The 23,722-nt window shown below is 42.2% G+C and overlaps 1 protein-coding gene across 12 annotated transcripts in view; it reads right to left on the bottom strand.

Annotated features, from left to right (window-relative positions):
- Nucleotides 1-23,722, bottom strand: part of ADD1 (adducin 1) — an 87,329-nt gene that overhangs the window by 50,856 nt on the left and 12,751 nt on the right. For 8 of the 12 annotated variants that reach the window (XM_054486604.1, XM_054486599.1, XM_054486605.1 and 5 more), the window contains exon 2: nt 3,334-3,548. In XM_054486604.1, coding sequence (XP_054342579.1) covers nt 3,334-3,528 — 195 coding nt within the window. In that variant the 5' untranslated portion in view covers nt 3,529-3,548. Of the gene's footprint in view, nt 1-3,333; nt 3,549-6,304; nt 6,426-23,722 lie in introns of all 12 variants that reach the window. The other 4 variants (XM_063664429.1, XM_063664427.1, XM_063664428.1 and 1 more) reach the window with 1 other exon arrangement.

The raw sequence follows: 23,722 nt of genomic DNA, 5'->3' as shown, positions 1-23,722 counted from the left end.
TAAAGATATACATACTGATAAATAATATGGTCCTTGCCATCCAGAAACTTGAAGCTTGGTAAGGAAGACACAAAAAGAAGAAAACCACAGCACAGGAGCCCTATGCATAAACAGCATTTCAGACGACCTGTACGTGCAGAAAGGACATGTGGCACAGAGCTGAGCTTAGTCCTGAGTGAGGGCCTGGAGCCACCAATCTGGATCTTAATGTCTGGCTCCAGCCAGCTGCCACTAGCCTAAGGACCTTGTGTGTGCTACTTTGATCATAACTCTTTCTGGTTCAACATCCATACCCTCAGTTTGGGACCCTCCATACCTCTCAGCTTTCGGACCTCCTCTCCTCCAAAGACCCTGTCATCCAACCCACCTCAGGCTCCCACGACCATGGTCAGCACTACACCTGCTCATTCCTAGTAACCATGGCCCTCTTCAATCCCAAAGCCAAGTATGTGCCCTGCAACCACCCCCTCCTAGCATCCAGCTCACACTTTCTTCCATCCATTCATCACCCTAACACCTTCTCACCTTGGCTCACCTCCCCTGTTCTGAACTCCCTCACTGGCTTAGATCCATTGTAATGATTACATTGTAATCACTTTCTTGCTAACATCTCCAACTCTACTAAACCATCTGGCAAAACCTCAAGCCCCAGGCTGGAGTGCAGTGGTGCAATCATAGCTCACTGCAGCCTCAAACTCCTAGGCTCAAGTGATCCTCCTATCTCAGCCTCCCAAAGCACTGGGACTACAGGTATGAGCTACCACGCCCAGCCTTGATGCTTACTGTGTTCTAAACAACCTGTGGGCGGGAACTTTACCCTCTTATCTCTGCATCCCCAGTGGCTAGAACAATGCCTGGCACACACTAGGTGCTATGAGTTTCTTAACTATCCCAAGTCATTTTTACTTAGCTTCTTGTTGTTTTTATGTAAGAAAACTGCTCAAGCCAAAAGTCTTGGTGTTATCCTGATTCTTTTTTTCCCTTTCACTTCTTCCACCCCATCCATCAGCAAGTCCTACTCATACTACCTTCAAAATGAAAGCCATACAAATCTACCTCTTCCTACCTCTACTACGCCACCTTGGCCCAAGCAGCCATGATCTCTCATTTGGACAACAGCTTTTTCTCTTGCCCCAGCCAATTCTCTCTCTAAACCAAACCCAGAATAATTTTCTTTAAAATACTGTTTGTCCTTTCCCTGTCTGCAGCCCTCCAATGACTCTGCCACACACACACAATGCAATGGAAACTCTCAATCTCAGCATACACAGCCTTCCAGGATCTGCTCCCTTCTCTCTCTCCAACCTCACTGCACCTCACTCTGCCACTCCCAGGCCGAACTACACTGGCTGCCTTCTGCCTCTGTGGGCTCATCAAGCCCATCCCTATCCTAGGAATTTCATGTTAGCTGGTTCCTCAGCTGGGAACATGCCTCTTTTTTTTTTTTTTTTTTTTTGGAGACAGGGTCTCACTCAGTCACCCAGGCTGGAGTGCACTGGCACGATCACAACTCACTGCAGCCTCAGCTTGAGTGATCCTCCCACCTCAGCCTCTTGAGTAGCTGGGATTGCAGGGGCACGCCACCACGCCCAGCAAATTTTTATATTTTTTGTAGAGATGGGGTTTCACCAGGCTGGTCTCGAATTCCTGGGCTCAAGTGATCCACTGCCTTGGCCTCCCAAAGTGCTGGGATTACAGGCATGGGCCACCATGCCCAGCCAAGCACCCATACCCGGCCCCCTCTTGATTCTTGAAAGACTGGCTCCTTCCTGTCATTGAGTTCAGATTAAACCTTCCCTCCCGAGAACGGCCTTTCTGACCGCAGTCACACTTAATCTAATCATCCTACTGCTTTCTGCATTGCCCTCCTGCTTGTTCTTTATTGTTTATTTCTTTCAACTAGAACGTAAAGTCCGAGACTTGATCTGAGTAGTTATACAAGCTACATTTATGTCAAAATTCACCAAGCTATATACTTAAGATTTGTGTACTTTATGTAAGTTATACCTCAGTAACAACAACTAAACAAAATCTACTAAAGGCCTTGTATGTCTAGTTTACTGCTAAATGCCCAGTTCCTCAAACAGCACATAAGAGACAATCAACATTTTTTTTTTTAAGAAAATCAATAAACTTCTGACAAATGACACTCCCCTGGTATGAAGGGGCACAGTAAGAACAAATCAGAAGAAGAAGGGACAAAAAAGGATGAAGCACACACAAAGGCGGCAGCACCAACATGAGAAAACTACGCAGATACAACGACCTGACTAAAGGTGCAATCTGGAAAACATTCAGTTGGGCCTGACTGTGGCTCAAAATGCTGACTCTAACTAAAGGTATCAATCAATTAGCAGGTACTGTTAAGGCCGACTATACACCCAGGACTGAGCTAGGGTTTTTTTGTTTTGTTTTGTTTTTGAGACAGAGTCTCGCTCTGTTGCCCAGGCTGGAGTGCAGTGGCACAATCTCCGCTCACTGCAACCTCCGCCTCCCGGTTTCAAGCGATTCTCCTGCCTTAGCCGCCCAAGTAGCTGGGATTACAGGCATGCGCCACCATGCCCGGCTAATTTTTGTTTTTGTTTTGTTTTGGGTTTTTTTTGAGACGGAGTCTCACTCTGTCGCCCAGGCTGGAGTGCAGTGGTGCGATTTCGGCTCACTGCAAGCTCTGCCTCCCAGGTTCACGCCATTCTCCTGCCTCAGCCCACCGAGTTGTTGGGACTACAGGCGCCCGCCACTACGCCCGGCTAATTTTTTTTTTTTGTATTTTTAGTAGAGATGGGGTTTCACCGTGTTAGCCAGGATGGTCTCAATCTCCTGACCTCGTGATCCACCCATCTCGGCCTCCTAAAGTGCTGGGATTACAGGCGTGAGCCACCGTGCCTGGCCAATTTTTGTATTTTTAATGGAGACAGGGTTTCACCATGATGGCCAGCCTGGTCTCGAACTTCTGACCTCAAGTGATCCACCCACCTCGGCCTCCCAAAGTGCTGGGATTACAAGTGTGAGCCGACGCACCCAGCCTAAGCTAGGTATTTTTTAAATTGTAATTTAAAAATTGCCCCAATGTATAAATAACCTCTAGAAAAGTTACAAGAGTAAAAAGGAGAAATCAACACTTCCTATCCTTTACGACACTGAAGATTTTTTATTTACAATGTCTGATAACATGAACTAAACTGAATTCTTTCAACAACCATATACATATACTCAAGGCACTGATTTCCTGTGATAAGATCAATGAACTATGCCACTCATACAACAGGGCATAAGACCTGAAGTATTAGAAAAGGAAAGATGACATTTGGTCAGAGAAAAGACTTCTCTTCTCACAGGGCTCTGCAGAATCATGGACACCCTCTTCTTTTGCTCCATCATGTTGAAGTCCTGGCGAAGGTCTGGTGCCATGTTCCTCTCCCTCAAGTACTCTGGGTTGTTCTCATCTACCCGGTCGAAGTACCTCTCCTTGTGAGGGGCTGTGGTCGGGGGTGGTGAGGTCACCACCGCAGCACGAGAATCACCATTCATTGTACAATCTTTCTAGGTTCCTACAGAATGAAAATAAAAGAAATTATTGTTTTCAAATCAATGTCTAACAGTGTTTCATGATGAGCACATGAGCTTGGTAAACACAATCTTCAACAGGAGGATGTAATGACCAACTGACAGTGGAAACCATGACCTGCGAGGCTTCTTTGTGGCCTCAGAGGCACATGGCTGATCAACCACCTCCCACCCTCCCACTAACCAATGCTGTGTTTTGTCCTGGCCATTGTTCCAAAGAAGAGAACAAGAGAACAATCTAACAAAGCAATTAAGTCCTCTGACAAATCCAAAAAGAACTAAATATTAAACTTTTGACCACGTGATTCTTTACAGACATGATTTGTTCCACACAGACAAGATCTGCTAAGAACAGCACAGTTTATTCCAAAAGAAATTTGATTTCTGATTTTTTTTTTCCCCATAAGGTACCAGCAGTGGTTTTGCAAAGGATCCCCCAAACAGATCAACAAAAGAGAAGCCGCTCACACATAACTCACAGAATGGTAAATGTTCCTAACAGCTGCTTTCTGGTTAAAAGAACAGTGGCAGGTACCGGCCATGTCAAGATGCTCAGTTTGTTAATAACCTAACATGCCAAGATGGCTCAAATTTAAAATTCTGTGAATATGGCTACTGACATTCCATTCTTTTCTCAGGGGGAGGGGAACAGGGTCTTGTTCTGCCACCGAGGCTGGAGGGCAGTGGCCCAGTCACAGCTCACTGCAACCTCAACCTCCCAGGCTCAAGTGATCCTTCCACCTAAGCCTCCCAAGCAGCTGGGACTACCAGCGTGCACCGCCACGCCTAGCTAATTTTTAAAAAAATTTTGTAGAGATGGGGGTATCCCCGAGTTGTACAGGCTGGTCTCAAACTCCTGGCCTCAAGCAATCCTCTCACCTTGGCCTTCCAAAGTGCTGGGATCACAGGCATGAGCCACCACGCCCTATTAGCTTTCAAATGTGCATATGAACCACCTGGGAATTAAATTAATATACAAATTAAGATTCATTAGGTCTGGAGTGGGGCCTGAAATTCTGCATGTCTCATCAGTTCCCAAGTGATACCAATGCGCTGAACTTGAACCACACTTTGGATAACAAGCCTATAAAGTAGAGTTTATTATGCAAAAAAGATATTTTTATTGTGGAACCAACAGCCAAAGAATCAGTTGAAGAAATTAGTGTTTTTTTTTTTAAGAAAAAGATCAATTTGATATTTCTGTTCTAAATGTAAAGATAAGATAAAAATATGCTTAAAGTGGCAGTATTTCTTTCTTTTTTTTTTTTTTTTGAGACAGTCTCACTCTGTCGCTCATGCTGGAGTGCAGTGGCGTGATCTCGGCTCACTGCAACCTCTGCCTCCCAGGTTCAAGCGATTCTCCTGCCTCAGCCTCCTGAGTAGCTATGATTACAGGCACGTGCCACCACACCCAGGTTATTTTTGTATTTTTAGTAGAGACAGAGTTTCACCATGTTGGCCAGGCTGGTCTCGAACTCCTGACCTCAGGTGATCCACCCGCCTAGGCCTCTCAAAGTGCTGGGATTACAGGCGTGAGCCACCGCACCCAGCCACTACTTCAAGAACTTAAAGGCAAAACATGAAAACAATTGGGGACTAAACATCAACATAGAATAAACGAACTAATGACCTCAGTGGAATCTTTTTTCTCTTTGTTTTTGAGACAGAGCCTCATTCTGCCACCCAGGCTGGAACGCAGTGGTGCAATCATAGCTCACTACAGCCTGGAACTTCTGGGCTCAAGTGATCCCACTGCCTCAGCCTCCTGAATAGCTGAGACTACAGGCCCACATCACCACACCTGGCTATTTTTTTTTTTAGTTCTTTGGTAGAGATGAGGTCTCACTATGTTGCCCGGACTGGTCTCAAACTCCTGGGCTCAAGTGATCCTCCTGTCTCAGACATCCACAGTGCTGGGATTACAGGCACGAGCCCAGCCTAAGTGGAATCTCTGAAACTTACTCTTCTCTATTTACATCCTTTAAATTGTTTAATTTTTTCTGGTTACCCAATCTATTTACTGTAAACCTTCCAAAAGAATGACCAAAGAACAAAACAATAATAGTTATCTGGCAATATTTCCTCATTAGATGTAATTGAAGCTGAACATTCTGAGCCAATAATAACAATGTTCTGCTTCAGTGTTTCAAAAACAATAAAAGACCAAAGAAAATCATTATGAGTCCCAATTATAAGCCATTTTCGTCGGTAAATAAGGATATGAGGGTATATTTTAGAGGTAACTATAGCTATTTCCTGGTTCCCAGAAGACAGTGAAAGACAGGAATCTTTGTGAAACCAACATATTTAAGATAAGGCAGGTATTACTTTCTCCTAGTTACAAATTGCTGTGTGAATGGGATAAGATAAACACTGCAGGCCAGGTATATACATGCTCCATTCCTTCAATAAGGAAGTCTATAAATGTAAATCAAAATCAAAGTACACACATTCTGAGCCCAATAATCAAGATTAAGCCTAATTCTACTTTGCAGTAGAAACCTGTCCTTCATTTTTATCAATTACGACTTCAGGTTTCATCAACTTAGTTTCCAAGTAAAATCTCTACAAAGAAGTTATTATTTGCTGGGTATAGTGGTGCATGTCCGTAATCCTGGCACTTTGGGAGGCCGAGGCAAGTGGATGCCTGAGCTCAGGAGATTGAGACCAGCCTGGGCAACATGGTGACACCCTGTTTCTACTAAAAATACAAAAATTAGCTGGGCGTGGGGGCGCACACCTGTAATCTCAGCTACTCAGGAGACTGAGGCACAAGAATTACTCCAACCCAGGAGGCAAAGGTTGTAGTGAGCTGAGTCATGCCGCTGCACTCCAGCCTGAACAACAGAGTAAGACTCCATCTTAAAAAAAAAAAAAAAAAAAATTATTTAATCAAAAAGTTAAAAAAGAGAGAGAAAGGGAAAAACATGCAAAAAACTAACTTCTGGAACATTTTTCATAGTATCTTAAAATAAATTTAAACTAATTTAAAATAAAATAATTTTAAAAGTAGGAACAGGTCAGGTGTGGTGGCTCATGCCTGTAATTCCAGCACTTTGAGAAGCTGATGCGGGAAGATCGCTTGAGCCCAGGAGTTCCAAGCTGTCTAGCTTACATAGTAAAGACTGCATCTCAACAAAAAAAATCAAAAAAATTAGCCAGGAGTGATGGCACACGCCTGTAGTCCCAGCTACTCAGGAGTCTGAGGAGAGAGGATCACTTGAGCTGGGAGGTCAAGGCTGCAGAGAGCCATGATGGCACCACTACACTCCAGCCTGGGTGACAGAGCAAGACCTGACTCAAATAAATAAATGTAACATAAACATTAAAATCTGCTTGATACAATATCATGTAACTACAGACTCTTTAGCATAATGCAGATAAAAGAGTATAAAACATATTAAGTGGAAAACTATATTTCTTATTCTATTATGTAATGCCATAATTATACACTGGCAAAATGATATAATGGCACATAAGTTGGAATACATTTGAGTAAGTTGATTAAAGTATGGATGAATGCTTCTCCATCTCAATATTCTATAATGTTGCTTTGATTTTACTTATGTAATACATTTTAAGATTTCACCATCAATATATTGATAGCTAAATTAATGAAATCTTTGGGAACAATATTTTCAAATAAACACAGACAACAGAAAACAAAAGTCTGGATGAACCATGACAAATAAGTATGGCCTGCCCAAGTGACATCTGCTTCCTCCACATCTCCCATCCCCCAGATGTCACTCAAATCCAAGTTGTCATCACTCACCTCCTGGACACTCAACAGCCTCCTAATTGGTTTCTCTACTTCCAGTCTCTTAACAACCCCCACAGCAATCCATTCTCTAAAACTTGGCCATAGAGAGTTTTAATGTAAGTCAGATCATGTCACTCACTCCTCTGCTTAAAATCTGAGAACTAATATGTGGACCTTAGCAGGATCCTGATTGATAACAAACTGTAAAATAAAAATCTGAAAGTGACATTTGAGACAACTAGAAATTTGAACATTAGCTAGATTTTGATGGTATTAAGAAATTAGTTTTACATTTTAGGTGTAGTATTACTATGATTATATTAGATACAGAAATGTTTCTGGATAAGATGACATCTGAAATGTGCCTAAAACTTATATGGGGGGAAGGGGAAATGAAGTTACATAAGACTAGCCATGAGCTAACCACTGACACTGGATGAAGGTTAGAGCAGGACTCATCACACCATGCTGTCTATTTCGTATGTGTTTGAAACACTCCGTGATTCTTCTTGCTCTCAGAAGAAAGCACCTCCAGACCTTACATGAGCTGGTCTCTGCCTGCCTTCAGACGAAGATATTTCAGCATGCTTTTTCAGACTGATACTACTAAGATCAGGATGAACAGCCATCTTAAGATTAACATCCCTTTTTAAAAAATTTATTTGTTTTTATTTAATGTTTCCAAATATAAAAAGTCAAGACACTTACACCAACTATCTCAAATAACATAAAAGCAATTCGGTGTGTTTAACAATCATATTTCCCCTTCAGTTCTGCTGCTTTATACAATGGTATGATCGACAGGTAAATTGGATGGCATGTGCCTGGTTAGAAAATGTCATCTGTTGGCTGGGCACAGTGGCTCACGCCTGTAATCACAGCACTTTGGGAGGCCGAGGAGGGTGGATCACGAGGTAAGGAGATCAAGACCATCCTGGCTAACACGGTGAAACCCCGTCTCTACTAAAAATACAAAAAAAAATTAGCCGGGTGTGGTGGCGCACACACACCTGTAGTCCCAGCTACTCGGGAGGCTGAGGCGGGAGAATGGCATGAACCCGGAAGGCAGAGATTGCAGTAAGCCAAGATCACGCCACTGCACTCCAGCCTGGGTGACAGAGCGAGACTCCGGCTCAAAAAAAAAAAGAAAGAAAATGTCATCTGTTTACAAAAAAACGGCATGCAGCACAGTTTCTATTTTGTCTGCAGTCAATTCGCAAACTACTTACTTTGTTTTTTGTTTAGGAGGCACATGGAACTGAAAATTTTAGCTGCCCAACTTTATTCAACTACCCCACAAAAAAACACAAATGACAATCCTAACACTCTTCAATCTTTGGAGGGTTGAAATAGTAGACATTATTTGTTATCTCAGTAGATTCAACTATTTAGCCTGAAAATGTTAACTTTTTCTCTTAACAGAGATAAGTCTCCTTAGGGCCTTTCCTCTAATTTTGCTAGACTAGGTTCCAGGAGCCTAGTGAAGAACCCCTCATGTGACATTTAAAGTGTGAAAACTGTAAAGTACTCTGTTGCATTATACAAATTCTTGCTAGCTGGACAGACTAAGGACAGTTCGTTTGCTAAATAGCACTGAAGAAAATCCTGACCGAACAGCACTATTTAGTCCAAATAACATCCCTTTTCTAATGTCCCAGAAAACACCACTCTGCCTAGTACATTATTTACTGACCTGGAAATAACAAAGGGTATGCTGGAATATTCTTTCTTAGCAGAAGTACTGCAGCCCCGGGATGATCCATCTTTATTAATGTGTAACTAAACCTCAGGTTAGAAACCAGACAAATTTTTGCTTCTCTCAAATATATAATGAGGGAATTCTGAAACGTTTGGACAGATTCAATTATTTATCGGCATCTCCCTTCTGGCAGACATCTTTGCTAACAGTAACTATTCCCAGCATTCACATGATTTACTTTTGAATCCCTAAAGCTGGAACATGAAAACTTAAGGCTGAAACTAGGAAGAAGAGAGCCATTAAAGAAAGCCTCTGTGTAAAATGCCTGCTAGAGGACCCAAAGGATATTGTCAGATTTCTAATGCTCTTTGATTGTCAGCTAATAATGAATTACTGCTCCATGGGAAAAAGGAGATAATGAAAGTGGTATCCCCTGGTAGTGTCCTTGGCCACCTGGCACCCAACTCCAGAGAGGCTTTGGAATTGTCAATAGGAGACCAAGAAGAGAGGTGATCTCTGCAATATCTTCCCTTATTTCTACTAACTCCTGACGCATAATAAATTTGCACTGGAGACACTTTCCACATTACATGCAAGGCACCAGAGACTGAAAAATATGAAGAGCAGGAGATGACAAACAAAATTCTCTTAGTGCATGACAGAACTCCACTTACCGTATATCAGCAGGGGAAAAGTATCCATGAATGGGAGATAGAAAAAACAGAGAGAGGATGTTATGAGTTGAACTGTGTCTACTCCCCAAAATTCACATGTTGAAGCCCTAACCCCCAGTTCCTCAGAATATGCCCTTATTTGGAAATAAGGTCGCTACAGATGTAATTAGTTAAGATGGGGTCCACAAGACAGACCTAATCCAAAATGACTTATGTCCTTATAAAATGGAACATGGGGACAAAGAGACACGCACAGGGAGAACTAAGTGTAGATGAACGCAGAGGTTGAGGCAGTGCTTCCTCAAGCCAAGGAACGCCAAGGACTGCTGACTACCAAGCTAGAGAGAGGATGGGGCCCATTCTCCCTCACAGCCTCGGGAGGAACCAGCCCTGCCCACACCCTGATCTTAGACTTCCAGCCTCCAGAACTGTGAGATGACACATTACTGTTTGTTTAAGCCCCTGGTCTGTGGCACTTTGTTACAGCAGCCCTAGGAAACTCATACAGAGGGGCTGTCAGGAAAGCTTCATGGAGATGATTTCAGAGGTAAAACATGTGTCTGTCAGGTGGCTTGGGGAAGGCAGCAGTCACCTGGTGAATAAACACCTACTGAGCTTTAGGGAGTAGCACAGAAAAGACAGCAGAGTGAGTGCAGTCAACCTTCCTCTGATTTTACACGCAGTACCTGGCACCCAGCAGGTGTTCCACACATTTTTAATTACCTAATTTAACTATTCTCTCTATTGTAAACCTTTCAGCCCCCACTCATTCTCAATATCCAACTCAAATGCTTCCTGCTCTGTGAAGGTTCCCCACGCCCCAAGCCTGGCACCTGGCCTCCTGTGTGTCAACATACACCATTCCCACCCCTCCCACGGCCACTTTCAAACAGGACCAAACCAAATGCGGATAAATTATCTGCGTACATGCTTGCTCCATCACTGGTCTATGGGCCTGTGAAATACAGGGACGATACATTTCTAACTCATGTTTGTACAAGGGCCCTGGGGGAGTGTTTCATACATAGGAGGTGCTCAACTGAGACTGTTTATTCCCGAAGTAGAGTATTTGCTACAAGGGACATCTAACTTCCCTGGGACAAAGGGCTCCAAGAGGTCTGCATCCAAAATGAAACTGCATCGTCAGGAAATACGCAGGGAAACAGAAGGTGGAGACTTCACTGGAAAGAGTAACAAGATTGTAAACAGACTCGGGGGCTCCGACACTGATGACTAAATCCAGGCAGAGGGCTGGGAACAGTGCAGCAGTCAGCACACACCCTGGCCAGCACCAAGACACATGGACGCCCTGGCCAGAAATTCATTACAAACACCTGGAAACCTGCAATACTGGAAGGCTGCAGCACCAGCCAATGCAAAGGAAATCCCTGTTATCTACTGGCAGGAGGGAGCCCAACATCTGGCGCTATCTCCCAAACACAACCGTAGTTAAGTTCTAACCCCACACTGCTTACAGTACTAGCCTAATGACACAGTTCTTCACCACCCGAAAAGAGAACACCCACCTTATGTTGAAGGTTCTTCTTCACAGCTTTAGGCTGACTGAATGTGCCCTGTTTGGGACCTCAGAGCTCAGTTAAAAGCCTTTAATTACTTTGATCGGATCATTTCTATTCCTGTGTCTCCGGATGTCCTCTTGCAGAAGAAGCTGCTCAAAAGGCCCCTTTCAAATAATCACAGCTAAAGTTATCACTGCTTACTATGTGTGTTTTAACTCATTTTTTCTGCAGATAAGGCACAACACAGTTAAGCAGTCAGTAATGGGGTTGCTGGAGTCTGAACTTGGGCTGCCTGACTCCAGAGCTCCTCCTCCTCCCTCTAATCCACATTCTCTCTGACAATCAGGATGTCTCAAAACAGCTCCAATTAGAAACAAAAGCAAAAAGTAAAATTGAACCACAGCAATGTGTCCCAGCCTACTCAAGTGGGTCCTCTTGCTTCCTCCCTCTTTTATGATGAATGGTTCGTTAACGGCTTCCCAGCCTAAATCGTCCACATTGTATTAAGTCTTTTATACAATTACATAGCTGGTGTTGTTTTTCTTTTAACTACAGCATTAATTAATCCTATGGTGTATTATGAGACATATTCCAGTTACTTGCTTAAGGTTTAGTAGGCAGTAAGTGGAGAAGCAAGAATCTGAAATTAAGACTATGGTTTGGAGACTGCACTCTTAACTGCTTCTCATTAAACTGTGTTCTTGTTGCTGACAACAGGACTCTCCAGTCCAAGGGCCAGTACTGAGCCAAAAATCAGAGGCTGGTTCCACTCATACTCCTATAAAACGTCAACACGTATGGAGTTACCTCACCTGTAAAGTAAAAACAGCTCCCCATCCCAAACTCCAGACCTAATTTTTCCCAAACCCAGTTGAGAAAATGCAGCTAGAAAATGCAAGGGATCCAGAAAAGTGACCATGAATTGTCTAAGGACCCTATAAAGACCACTGCAGAGAACAATGTTCTCACACACACTCGTTAATTCCAACCACCCTGCAAGATTCCTCCATGCGCAGATCAAAGACTGACTCAGTGTTTTTGTGGGTTTTCCTTCTTTCTTTCTTTTTCAGACTGAGCTCTTGCTCTGTCATCCAGGCTGAAGTGCAGTGGCGTGATTTTGGCTCACTGCAACCTCAGCCCCCCAGGCTCAAGTGATCCTCCCATCTCAGCCTGCCAAGTAGCTTGGGACTACAGGAGCGTGCCACCATGCCCAGATAATTATTATATTTTTTGTAGAGACGGGGTTTCGCCAAGTTTCCCAGGCTGGTCTTGAACTCCTGGGCTCAAGGAATCCACCCACCTTGGCTTCCCAAAGTATTGGTATTTACAGGTGTGCTGGCTCAGAGTTTTAAGTTCCAGAGGTCTCACAATAAATAAATGGCCGGCTCAAAACCTAAATCCAAGACTACTCACTCTCAATGCCAAGCTCATCTACTGTACTGCAGCACAGAAAATCAAAATGTAAACACGGGAAGAGCTAGCAGGCATACTGGGGCTCTTCTGTCTAGTTCAGCACCACCTCCCCACCATTTAGCACAGAACAGGCCTCAATAAATATTTGGTAAATGAATGAATGATAAAAGAACACAAAATCATTCTGTATTACTAATTTTCACAAAATTTGTTTTCATCCAAAAAAAAAACTATTTAAAATAACCTCCAGGCCAGGCACAGAGGCTGACGCCTGTAATCCCAGCACTCTGGGAGGCCAAGGCGGACAGATCACCTGAGGTCAGGACTTTGAGACCAGCCTGGCCAACATGGTGAAACCCCGTCTGTACTAAAAATACACACACAACAAAAATTAGCTGGGTGTGATGGTGCGTGACTATAGTCCCAGCTATTCCGGAGGCTGAGGCAGGAGAATTGCTTGAACCCGGGAGGCGAAGGTTGCAGTAACCTGAGATCGTGCTACTGCACTCCAGCCTGAGGAACAGAGGGAGACTGTCTCAAAAAATAAAACAAAATAACATCCAGAATCTTCAGATGGCCCATGAACAAATATCAATCAGCATACTCTTAAACAAGTTCTTTCAAGAAGAAATTCCACAAAGCAGACTGCAGTTAAGATTTCAGAAGTGAATCTAGGAGAAATAATTGTATATGTATGCTATCTCGCAATTGAGCAAACAACACAATGCAAGAGAGACTCTGCTGTAGTTACTCTACTAATTCGCATATTCTGAGCCACATGTCCTGAACAATTACATGTGGGAAAAAGCAGAATTTAACTTATCTTCTGGCAATGTCAGCTGCTTTCTCTAATTTTGCTCCCTCATTATACTGTTACTGTCCTTCAATTAATATAGTATTTTAATTTTTTAACTATACTTTTGTTGAAGTGATGAAATCTTTCAAAATCTTTTTATTGAAACGAAATTTTTTTCTGAATTTCACTCTGTGAGGGTGGTTTGCTAAGTAAGGTTTGAGTTGGATTTTATTTTTCTGGAGCGGGGGGAAGGTGGGGAAGTTTGGCAGGATTGTAGATAAGGGAGATTAAAATACTGATCACAAAAAACAAAGGGCAGTTTTGACAGAATTTAATAATCAACAACTAAAAGTTTCTAGTTGTGAAGCAGTTGTTTTATCTGAAAGACAAATGATAAAAGAAAGCTTTGAAAATTATAGCAAGGGCTCATAAACTGAGAACACCACAATGGGTAAGTATACTGAGAAAAACGTATTTATTCTGTACACGCAAAGGCTGAGACATGAGATACTTCATTAACTCTGAAACGTCTGAGAATGGTGCCAGGTTTTCCTTTTTAGAGCTAGGCAGGAAGCATTTAAAAATCACAAAAATAAGCCTAAGAATACTTGCCAAAAGTATGTTCATTGAAAATTAATTATGTCAGCTGATGGAGACTTGAAAGTCTTTATGCTATCAAGTAATTATGAGTACACAAAATTTTAGATGGTCTAGTCTTCGCAAAAACAAGGAAATACTGTCAGGCAGGAAAAAAAAACAAGACAGGCAGGAAAAAAAAAAAACAAGAGAAAACAGTGTATGTATGGTATCTTTTGTTGGGGGAAGGAAGAGAACAAGAAAAATATTCACATTTGCTTGTATTTGCATAAAGAAATGCAGGAAGAATATACAAGAAACTTACAATGGTGATTTACTTGTAAGGAGGAACAGGGAGCTGGGTGGATGGGGACAGAGATGACCAGGAGATCCTTTATTTGTTCATAGATATATACACACACACACATTTTTTTAAAGATTAATTTATAAAAGATAAATTTACGAAATAGTAAAATTTGAAAAATAAAACAAGTGAGGCACAATGGGGCCCAGGAGTTCAAGTCCAGCCAGGCAACAAAGCAAGACCCCATCTCTTAAAAAACCAAAAACTCAAACCATTAAGAACGTGAATAAAATAATAAGCATCACTGAGAGCAATAAGCCCCCCTTTCCTGCTGACATCAGCGCCCCCCACCTCCTGGAGAGGAGACTCCAGAGGGAGCCAGGGACCCTGACAAGAAAGGGGAAGGAAGTGTAAACACCTAAGAGTGCTTATAAGCATAGGGCCACCTGGCAGAAGGGCACACAGGGCAGTACTCCAAAAATCTCCTGAGCTTGGCATCTCAGATACATTCGAATAAATAAAATAATAAGCATCACTGTGGGTATAAAATGAACAGAGGACACTGTTGGGACATTGTATTTTCAGCAGCATAATGATACAAAACATTTGTTTAAAGTTTTGTATTTTACAATAGAAATTCTGGTTTTTGTTTTTTTTTTTTTTTGAGGCAGAGTCTCGCTCTGTCACCCAGGGTGGAGCAATGGCACGCACGATCTCCGCTCACTGCAACCTCCGCCTCCCAGGTTCAAGGAATTCTCCTGCCTCAGCCTCCCGAATAGCTGGGACTACGGGCACACGCCGCCACACCCAGCTAATTTTTTGTATTTTAGTAGAGATGGGGTTTCACCGTGTTGCCCAGGCTGTTCTCGAACTCCTGAACTCAGGCAATCTGCCCACCTCGGCCTCCCAAAGTGCTAGGATTAAAGGCGTGAGCCACCGCGCCTGGCCATAAATTCTGTTATTTAAGTGTTTTAACAGGATAGCCTTATCCTGATCTCACAGGTCATAAAATGTAGGTCCTCGGAGATTGTGTCTTACCCTAAGGTAGAGACAGTAAGTTAACCAAACTCTCTAGTTGACAATGTATAGGGGTTATGTGCCCCACATGGTCTCCACTCCAAAATGATTCTGTTCATATCAGAATAGAATCTTTTCTTTCTTATCTTTTCTCTGGGACTCAGTTTTCCCATCTATAAACAGGGTATAGTAGCCAGGCACAGTGGCTCATGCCTGTACTCACAGCTACTTGGGAGGCTGAGGCAGGAGGATCGCTTCAGCCCAGGAGTTTGAGACCAGCCTGGGCAACACAGTGAGACCCTATCTCTTAGGAAAAAAAAAAAAAAAAAAACAAGGTGTAGTAATGGCAACCATGAGTGATATAGTAAAATCAAAAATGCTGTCTGGAAAGCATTCAGAATGTTTGGCAGATAGCAGACACTCACTGTAGGGTGGCTAAGATTACTGGACAAACCTAAGAACCAAGTATCCTGGCTTCCAAGCCTATCAACTTTCCACAGCACCAAATTGCTTCTTGCAATGATTTTTACTGTCAGTGACAACTGAAAATTTCTGATCCCTGTCATAACAACACTTGGTCTCCAAAATATATTAAATACTGTTTCTCATATATATAATTTGCTTCTAATTATTACCACTTTTCTATATTAACATTCAAATAATTTCTGAAGTCTCTAAGAATTCCAAGTAAAGCCTGGTACAGTGGCTCACAACTGTAATCCCAGCACCTTGGGAGGCAGCGGTGGGCAGATCGCTTCAGCCCAGAGTTTGAGACTAGCCTGGGCAATATGGCAGAACCCTAGCTCTACAAAAAAAAAAAAAAAAAAAATTTAAAATTAGCTGGGTGTGGTGGCATGCACCTGTAGTCCCAGTTACTCAGGAGTCTGAGGTGAGAGGATCACTTGAGCCCAGTAGAGGCTGTAGTGGGCCATGATCATCCCACTGCACTCTAGCCTGGGTGACACAGTGAAGCTCTGTCTCAAAAAAATTCAATAGCCATGACAGTACTGAGGTAGAGGGGAGAAGCCACACTCTAGAAGTCTCTATAGTTGGGTCATGGAGAGAAGTGGCAGATCCCATGCAACTTTTCAAATGCAACTGGAGCAGAGTCAAAGGATGACAATCATTTTCATGGAGTCAGCACTCAGTCACCAAATATCTACCAAGCACTAACTGTGAGGCTGCTATAGACCAGGCATTGCTCAGCAATCCAGATTCTCGGGGGACATCAATGAACAAAACAAAGATTTCTTACATTCCTGCAGGGAAGCCAGGCAGTAAACATCCTAAATAAGTAAATCACACAGTCTGTTAGAAGGCGACAAGTGCTATGGGTAGGGAACTGGGAGTCCAGGGGGTGGGGTGGTGAGTCACATCATTAAGTAGGAAGAGCAGAGGAAAGCTCCCAGAGAAGGGGACAGCTGAGGAAGGACTCACAGACAAACAGGTGGTGAGAGCACTAGGCCAGGTGGCCATATATCCAGAAAGGCATTCCAGGCAGAGAGAAAGCTAGAGCCAAAACCCCAGGTAAGAATTGGCTTTTGTTTGGGAATGGGAGAGGGGAATAAGGCTGTCTGTTTATCATCTCCTTTCTTTAAGCATTGAGATAGTTCAGTTACATTTTGGTTAATAAGCAAAGATAAAAAGAGGCTAAGAAAAGAGCATCCTGTTTAATTTTAAATAGAAAACTAATGTCAGGGGTAGGATTTGAATCCACAGCTCCTAAAACCCTGGTTTGAACCTCTGAGACCCACTCAGTGAAGCTGGTTTCAATTCCTTCTGACGGCATTCACTTTACCAGCTCTCAGCAGCATCTGGCACAGCTGCTCCCACTTTCAGGAATCACTGTCCTCTTCCAGTTTTCAGACATCAGTTTCCGGTTTTCCTCCTACCTCTCCAGCTACTGTTGTGAGTCTCCCTTGCTGTTCTACCTCTTCTATCCAACTTCTACCTGCTGGGGTGCCCCAGTACCCTGAGCTGCTTCTCTTCCCTAGCTATACCATTGCCTTAAGCCAGGGGTGTCCAATCTTTTGGCTTCCCTGGGCCACAATGGAAGAAGAATTGTCTCGAGCCACACATAAAATACACTAACGATAGCTGATGAACTTAAATCTCATAATGTTTTAAGAAAGTTTACGAATTTGTGTTAGGCTGCATTCAAAGCTGTCCTGGGCCACATGTGGGCAACAGGTTGGACAAGTTTGCCTTAAAGGATCACACTGATCCAGGCCCATCCTTGGCTCTAAATACCACCTCCACCAGTGGTTCCCAGCCTTCGTCATACATTAGAGCCACCTAGATAGATTTAAAACAAACCATGGCTAGACCCAAACCCACACCCACAGAATCTGAATCTCTAGGAATGGAGCTTGGGCATAAGCATTTTTAAAGGTGAGTCAAATGTGCACTCAGAGTTGAGAACCACTGATTTATATACACTAATGGACCCCAAATTTTTATCTCTAGCCCTAAACTCTTCCCTGAGTCCAAACTTGTATGTCCAAATGCCAACAAAACATCTCTTTGAATATTTAAAATCTACTCGAACCTAACTTATTCAAAATAAGACTCTTAATCTCGTCTTGTCTCTCTGCATCTAAACTCATAAACTCTTAATAATTCATTCTCCATAAAGGTATTAATATATTTAAATGTTGCACCCTACTTATTTTGGTAGTGGTAGCTCATGCCTGTAATCCCAGCACTTTGGGAGGCCAAGGACCACTTGGGGCCAAGAGTTCAATGGCTTCCCACAGTCCCTAGAATAAAATCTGCACTCTTGACCCCAATATGCAGGGGCCTTCCCAGTTTGGCCCCCAGCCCCCACGCTCCCTTGCTCACCATTTCCCAGACACACTAGTCTCCCTTCTGTCCTCAAACACCCCCAGCCCCTTCCTGCCTCAGAGTCTTTGTACTTGCTGTCCTCTCTGCCTAGAACAAACAATTTATTCCAGCTACTTTGAATGCCTTAGTCCTTATCAGTTAGGCTGCAGGTCAAATTTCAACTCTAAATTTTGAAGTTTGCTTCCCTGCCCACCCTATTTAGAACAGTCCCCACTCCCAGCTCTCTCAAATCACCCTGGACTTTTTGTGTTTTCTTACCCTTCAAAGTACTTATCATCACTATCAGGGCACAGACTCTGGAGCCAGACTGCTTGAGTTCAAACTCCAGCTCAGCCACTTACTGACTGTAACTTTGGCAAGATTTCTTAACTTCTCTGGTGGAAGTTTCCACACTTGAAATATGAGTTTAACAACAGGTTAATGCACGTAAAATGCTTAGAATAAGTGCCTGACAAATAGGAAGTACTTAAGTGTTAACTCTTAGTATTACTGTCAGAAATAAACTATCTCCCCTAGTATAATAAAACTCCCAAGAGGACAAGAAACTTGTCTGTCTCATTCACTACTGTATTCACAGAGCTGTCACGTAATAGTCTCTCAATTAATACATATTGAAGAACAAATACATTTCCAGATCTAACATTTTGGACTAACAATGCTAATCTAAGTTTTGTTTCTAGAGGCATATGACTAAGAAAAACCTTTGCTTTGCTTCATTCAGTCACAACTGACATCTGACTGAAGAGACCCTTGGAGTACAGCAGCAAACTAAAACACTCCAAATTTCACTCACAAGTCCGCCACTCACAAGGAAATTCCAGACTGCAAATGGACAATCTGCATATCAAATTGGGTTTTGTATCTCTGAATTAAGAAGGTCTTATGTTTCCAAAATTACGTCAATTCCCAAAGTTGATAAAGCAAACGTAGCTAGTACGTCCGCCTCTAGATGGCTAGATTTGGAGACTAAAGCTCACACAAACAACTCCCAGAGGTAGGACAATAAGAAAAGAAGAAAAGGAGATTTCTAGACCTCAGGGAAGTTATAACTAAGTGAGAATGGTACCTGCTCACTTTATGAAACCCCATAAAGACTGCAGGAAGACTCAGCTAAGTCAGGAAGCACAGGTTGACCGGACACATCAGTATAGAAAACTCTACGTTTTATAAAGAAGGAAAAAACCAACACTCTATAATCTAATTAAACACGTAAGGAGGGATTAACAGTACTAACTTGAGAATGTTTCTCCTGAAAAAAAAAAATGGAGCAATATCAGGGGAACCATTTAATAATTATAAAACAGGAAGATGAAAAAGTATGTCATTATAAAGTGATCTTATGAATAACGCAGCTGCTGAATGAAATGGCGGCAAACAATGTGTCTAAAGTGGTAACTGCTTGAAGGGTAAGCCTGACACTGGAAAGGAAAACTTACAGTAAAGAAAACCTCCAAAATGGGTGAGGATTAAATAAAAAGTTTCACTTCCTTTTGGCTTACATACTCTGAAAAGGAAGCAAAGGCTATCACTAAAATTTCTCTGTTTTGGTAGATGGGAAATGTCTGTTTTGTTTTTGCTTTTTTGAGACAGGGTCTCACTGTTGCCGAGGCTGGAGTGTAGAAATGTCTACTTTATTTGGCATTTCTCTCAGTATGTGAGCATGAATTTTTTTATATGCTTATTTACATTTAAAATTTCCCATGGCCTATTATTTCCTTTGTATACATGTCTGTTGAGATCTTGATGTATTTATTTCTACACATCTGGAAAAAATAGTACAGGTATTGACCCTTTTATCATATTTGTCATTCTCAGACTATTATCTTCTATAATTTTATTTTTCAATAAGAAAATATTTTAACATTTTGCATATTTAGGTCGACAAACCTTTTCCTTTGTGATTTCTTCTGGTTTTAAAAAGAAAGTTATCATTCCTTCCCAGGCACACATCTAATAAAATGTTCCAAGAAAATGTTAAGGCATTATCTCTGATAAACATTTTATTTTGCTTTTTCTCCACAGTGCCTCTATAATTTTAAACATTTCTTTTTAATCCACCTGGGATTTGTTTTGATGAATGATATGTTTTCCAGCTATCACATCATCAACAATCCCTTCTCCCCACAGACAAAGAGGCGCAGGGCCCAATGATGCAGGTTTTGACTTTGTACCAGCAACGCCCTATGATCACTTCATAGGCTTATTGTCTTCTGTACTTCAGTTTCCACATTTGTAATAAAATACACTCGGTGATATGTTCCCAGGTTGTTGGGGCAATTAGAAATAATAAATGTAAAATGTCTAGCACAATGTCTGCCACATAGACGTCCCATATTAGTAAATATGTTTATTATTCATTGTTTGTTGAGCCATGGTCTCACTACGTGGCCAAGGCTGGTCTCAAACTCCTGGCTTCAAGTGATCCTCTGACCTCAGCTTCCCAAACTGCTAGGAATACAGGCGTGAGCCACTGCCTGGCCTTGGGTGTGGTTTTGAAAATGACTCTGAGTGAAGCAACTAAAGATAAGCCAACCATCTGTTTAACTGAACAAATGTGAGTGAACTTTAATGCACCCTATCCTGTTTATATTTCCAAAATCTGTCTGGTATCACTAGTGCAGAAAAGAATCTGGTTTGGGTGTTTATCAAAATTCCACTAGCCTTGCAATGCTGATTAATAAATGTGCTCAATTCCTATCTATGGCTTATACTCTAAGGCCAGATAACCCGGGTTCTGATCCCAGTTCACTAAAGTGCGTAACCTTAGGCACATTTCTTCATCTCTCTCTATTTCAGTTTCTTCATCTGTAAAATGAGAATCATTATCTACTTCCTTGGTTTAAGATTAAACGAGTTAACTTATGTCAAGTGTTTAGCACAAGGTACATAGTAAACAGTAAGTGGTAGCCATCACTATTATTATTAGGAGTAGCAGCAATAGCATCATCTTTAAAGACTGACTGAATCTCTTTAAAAAGGACATCAGAAGAACATTCTGTAATGGACTCTAATTAACTGTCTTTCTTGGTATTTGCAGGGGGACACATATCTCCACCACATAGAGTTCCCTCTTAGAGGCTGTTATCACTGCTTCGTATGGTCATTTTTTTTTTTTTCTTTTATTATTATTATTATTATACTTTAGGTTTTATGGTACATGTGCACAATGTGCAGGTAAGTTACATATGTATACATGTGCCATGCTGGTGTGCTGCACCCACCAACTCGTCATCTAGCATTAGGTATATCTCCCAGTGCTATCCCTCCCCCCTCCCCCCACCCCACAACAGTCCCCAGAGTGTGATGTTCCCCTTCCTGTGTCCATGTGTTCTCATTGTTTAATTCCCACCTATGAGTGAGAATATGCGGTGTTTGGTTTTTTGTTCTTGCGATAGTTTACTGAGAATGATGATTTCCAATTTCATCCATGTCCCTACAAAGGACGTGAACTCATCATTTTTTATGGCTGCATAGTATTCCATGGTGTATATGTGCCACATTTTCTTAATCCAGTCTATCATTGTTGGACATTTGGGTTGGTTCCAAGTCTTTGCTATTGTGAATAATGCCGCAATAAACATACGTGTGCATGTGTCTTTATAGCAGCATGATTTATAGTCCTTTGGGTATATACCCAGTAATGGGATGGCTGGGTTGAATGGAATTTCTAGTTCTAGATCCCTGAGGAATCGCCACACTGACTTCCACAAGGGTTGAACTAGTTTACAGTCCCACCAACAGTGTAAAAGTGTTCCTATTTCTCCACATCCTCTCCAGCACCTGTTGTTTCCTGACTTTTTAATGATTGCCATTCTAACTGGTGTGAGATGGTATCTCATTGTGGTTTTGATTTGCATTTCTCTGATGGCCAGTGATGGTGAGCATTTTTTCATGTGTTTTTTGGCTGCATAAATGTCTTCTTTTGAGAAGTGTCTGTTCATGTCCTTCGCCCACTTTTTGATGGGGTTGTTTGTTTTTTTCTTGTAAATTTGTTGGAGTTCATTGTAGATTCTGGATATTAGCCCTTTGTCAGATGAGTAGGTTGCGAAAATTTTCTCCCATTTTGTAGGTTGCCTGTTCACTCTGATGGTAGTTTCTTTTGCTGTGCAGAAGCTCTTTAGTTTAATTAGATCCCATTTGTCAATTTTGGCTTTTGTTGCCATTGCTTTTGGTGTTTTAGACATGAAGTCCTTGCCCATGGTATGGTCATTTTTTTAATCCAACTGCCAGACTGCAAGCTTACTGAAGGCAAGAGCTATTACAATGCTTTACTTTCAATATTCCTAACACAATGCTCTGAATGCAGTAGATCTTAAATAAATGCTTATTAAATTACTATAATAAAAAAAAGCAATGAGACAGAACGTTAGAAGCATGTATTTTCTGCCCCAGAAGGAACTTTAGAAGTCATTTTACAGATGCTAAAATAGAGTTCCAGAACAAAGTAATGATTTTACCAAAGTCTCGTATGCTGGCCATACTGGAGTCAGTTCCCCTGTATCATGGAAAACACAACAACACACCTCACTCACTCCCTGGGCTGTCAAACCGTGCACTTTGGAACCAACCTTACACTGAATACACCTTTTGTACATTTTAAACTAGTGCCCAATCACTATTTCCATTTGGAGACCTCAACTAAGGCAAATACTTGAAAATCCCTACCACTCAGATTTTCTTTTTGAGACAGGGTCTCGCTCTGTCACCCAGGCTAGAATGCAGTGGCACAATCTCAGCTCACTGCAACGTCTGCCTCCTGGGCTCAAGTGATCCTCCCACCTCAGCCTCCTGAGTAGCTGAGACCACAAGTGCACCCCATCACGTCCGGCTAATTTTTGTATTTTATGTAAAGACAGGGTTTCGATTTGCCCACACTGGTCTCAAACTCCTGGGCTCAAGCGATCCTCTAACTTCAGCCTCTTGAGTAGGTGGGACTCTGAGACTACAGGAGCACCACCATGCCTGCTAATTTTTAGAATAAAAAAAATTTAAATTGAATTTTTAGGTCAAAAAATGAATAACAGCTTAGATACAAAGAGGAATTTGTGAATTAAAACATAGCTTTGAAAAAATTACCCTGGCCAGGTGCGGTGGCTCACGTCTGTAATCTCAGCACGCTGGGAGGCTGAGACAGGCGGATCATGAGGTCAGGAGTTCGAGACCAGCCTGGCTAACACGGTGAAAGCCTGTCTCTACTAAAAATACAAAAAATTAGCCGGGCGTGGTGGCATGCGCCTGTAGTCCCAGCTACTCAGGAGGCTGAGGCAGGAGAATTGCTTGAACCTGGGAGGTGGAGGTTGCAGTGAGCTGAGATCCCGCCACTGCACTCCAGCCTGGGCGACAAAGTGAGACTCCATCTCAAAAAAAATAAAAAATTACAGAATAAGAAAGTTGGCTGGGTGTGGTGGGTCACATCTGTAATTCCAGCACTTTGGGAGGCTGAGGTGGGCAGATCACCTGAGGTCAGGAGTTTGAGACCAGCCTGGCCGACATGGTGAAACCCCGTCTCTATTAAAAATACAAAAATTAGCCAGATGTGGTGGTGCACACCT

This window comes from Pongo pygmaeus, chromosome 3 (assembly GCF_028885625.2).
Source record: "Pongo pygmaeus isolate AG05252 chromosome 3, NHGRI_mPonPyg2-v2.0_pri, whole genome shotgun sequence".
In the NCBI taxonomy this organism is placed as follows: Eukaryota; Metazoa; Chordata; class Mammalia; order Primates; family Hominidae; genus Pongo; species Pongo pygmaeus.
This window is presented reverse-complemented; position numbering and strand designations above follow the sequence as displayed.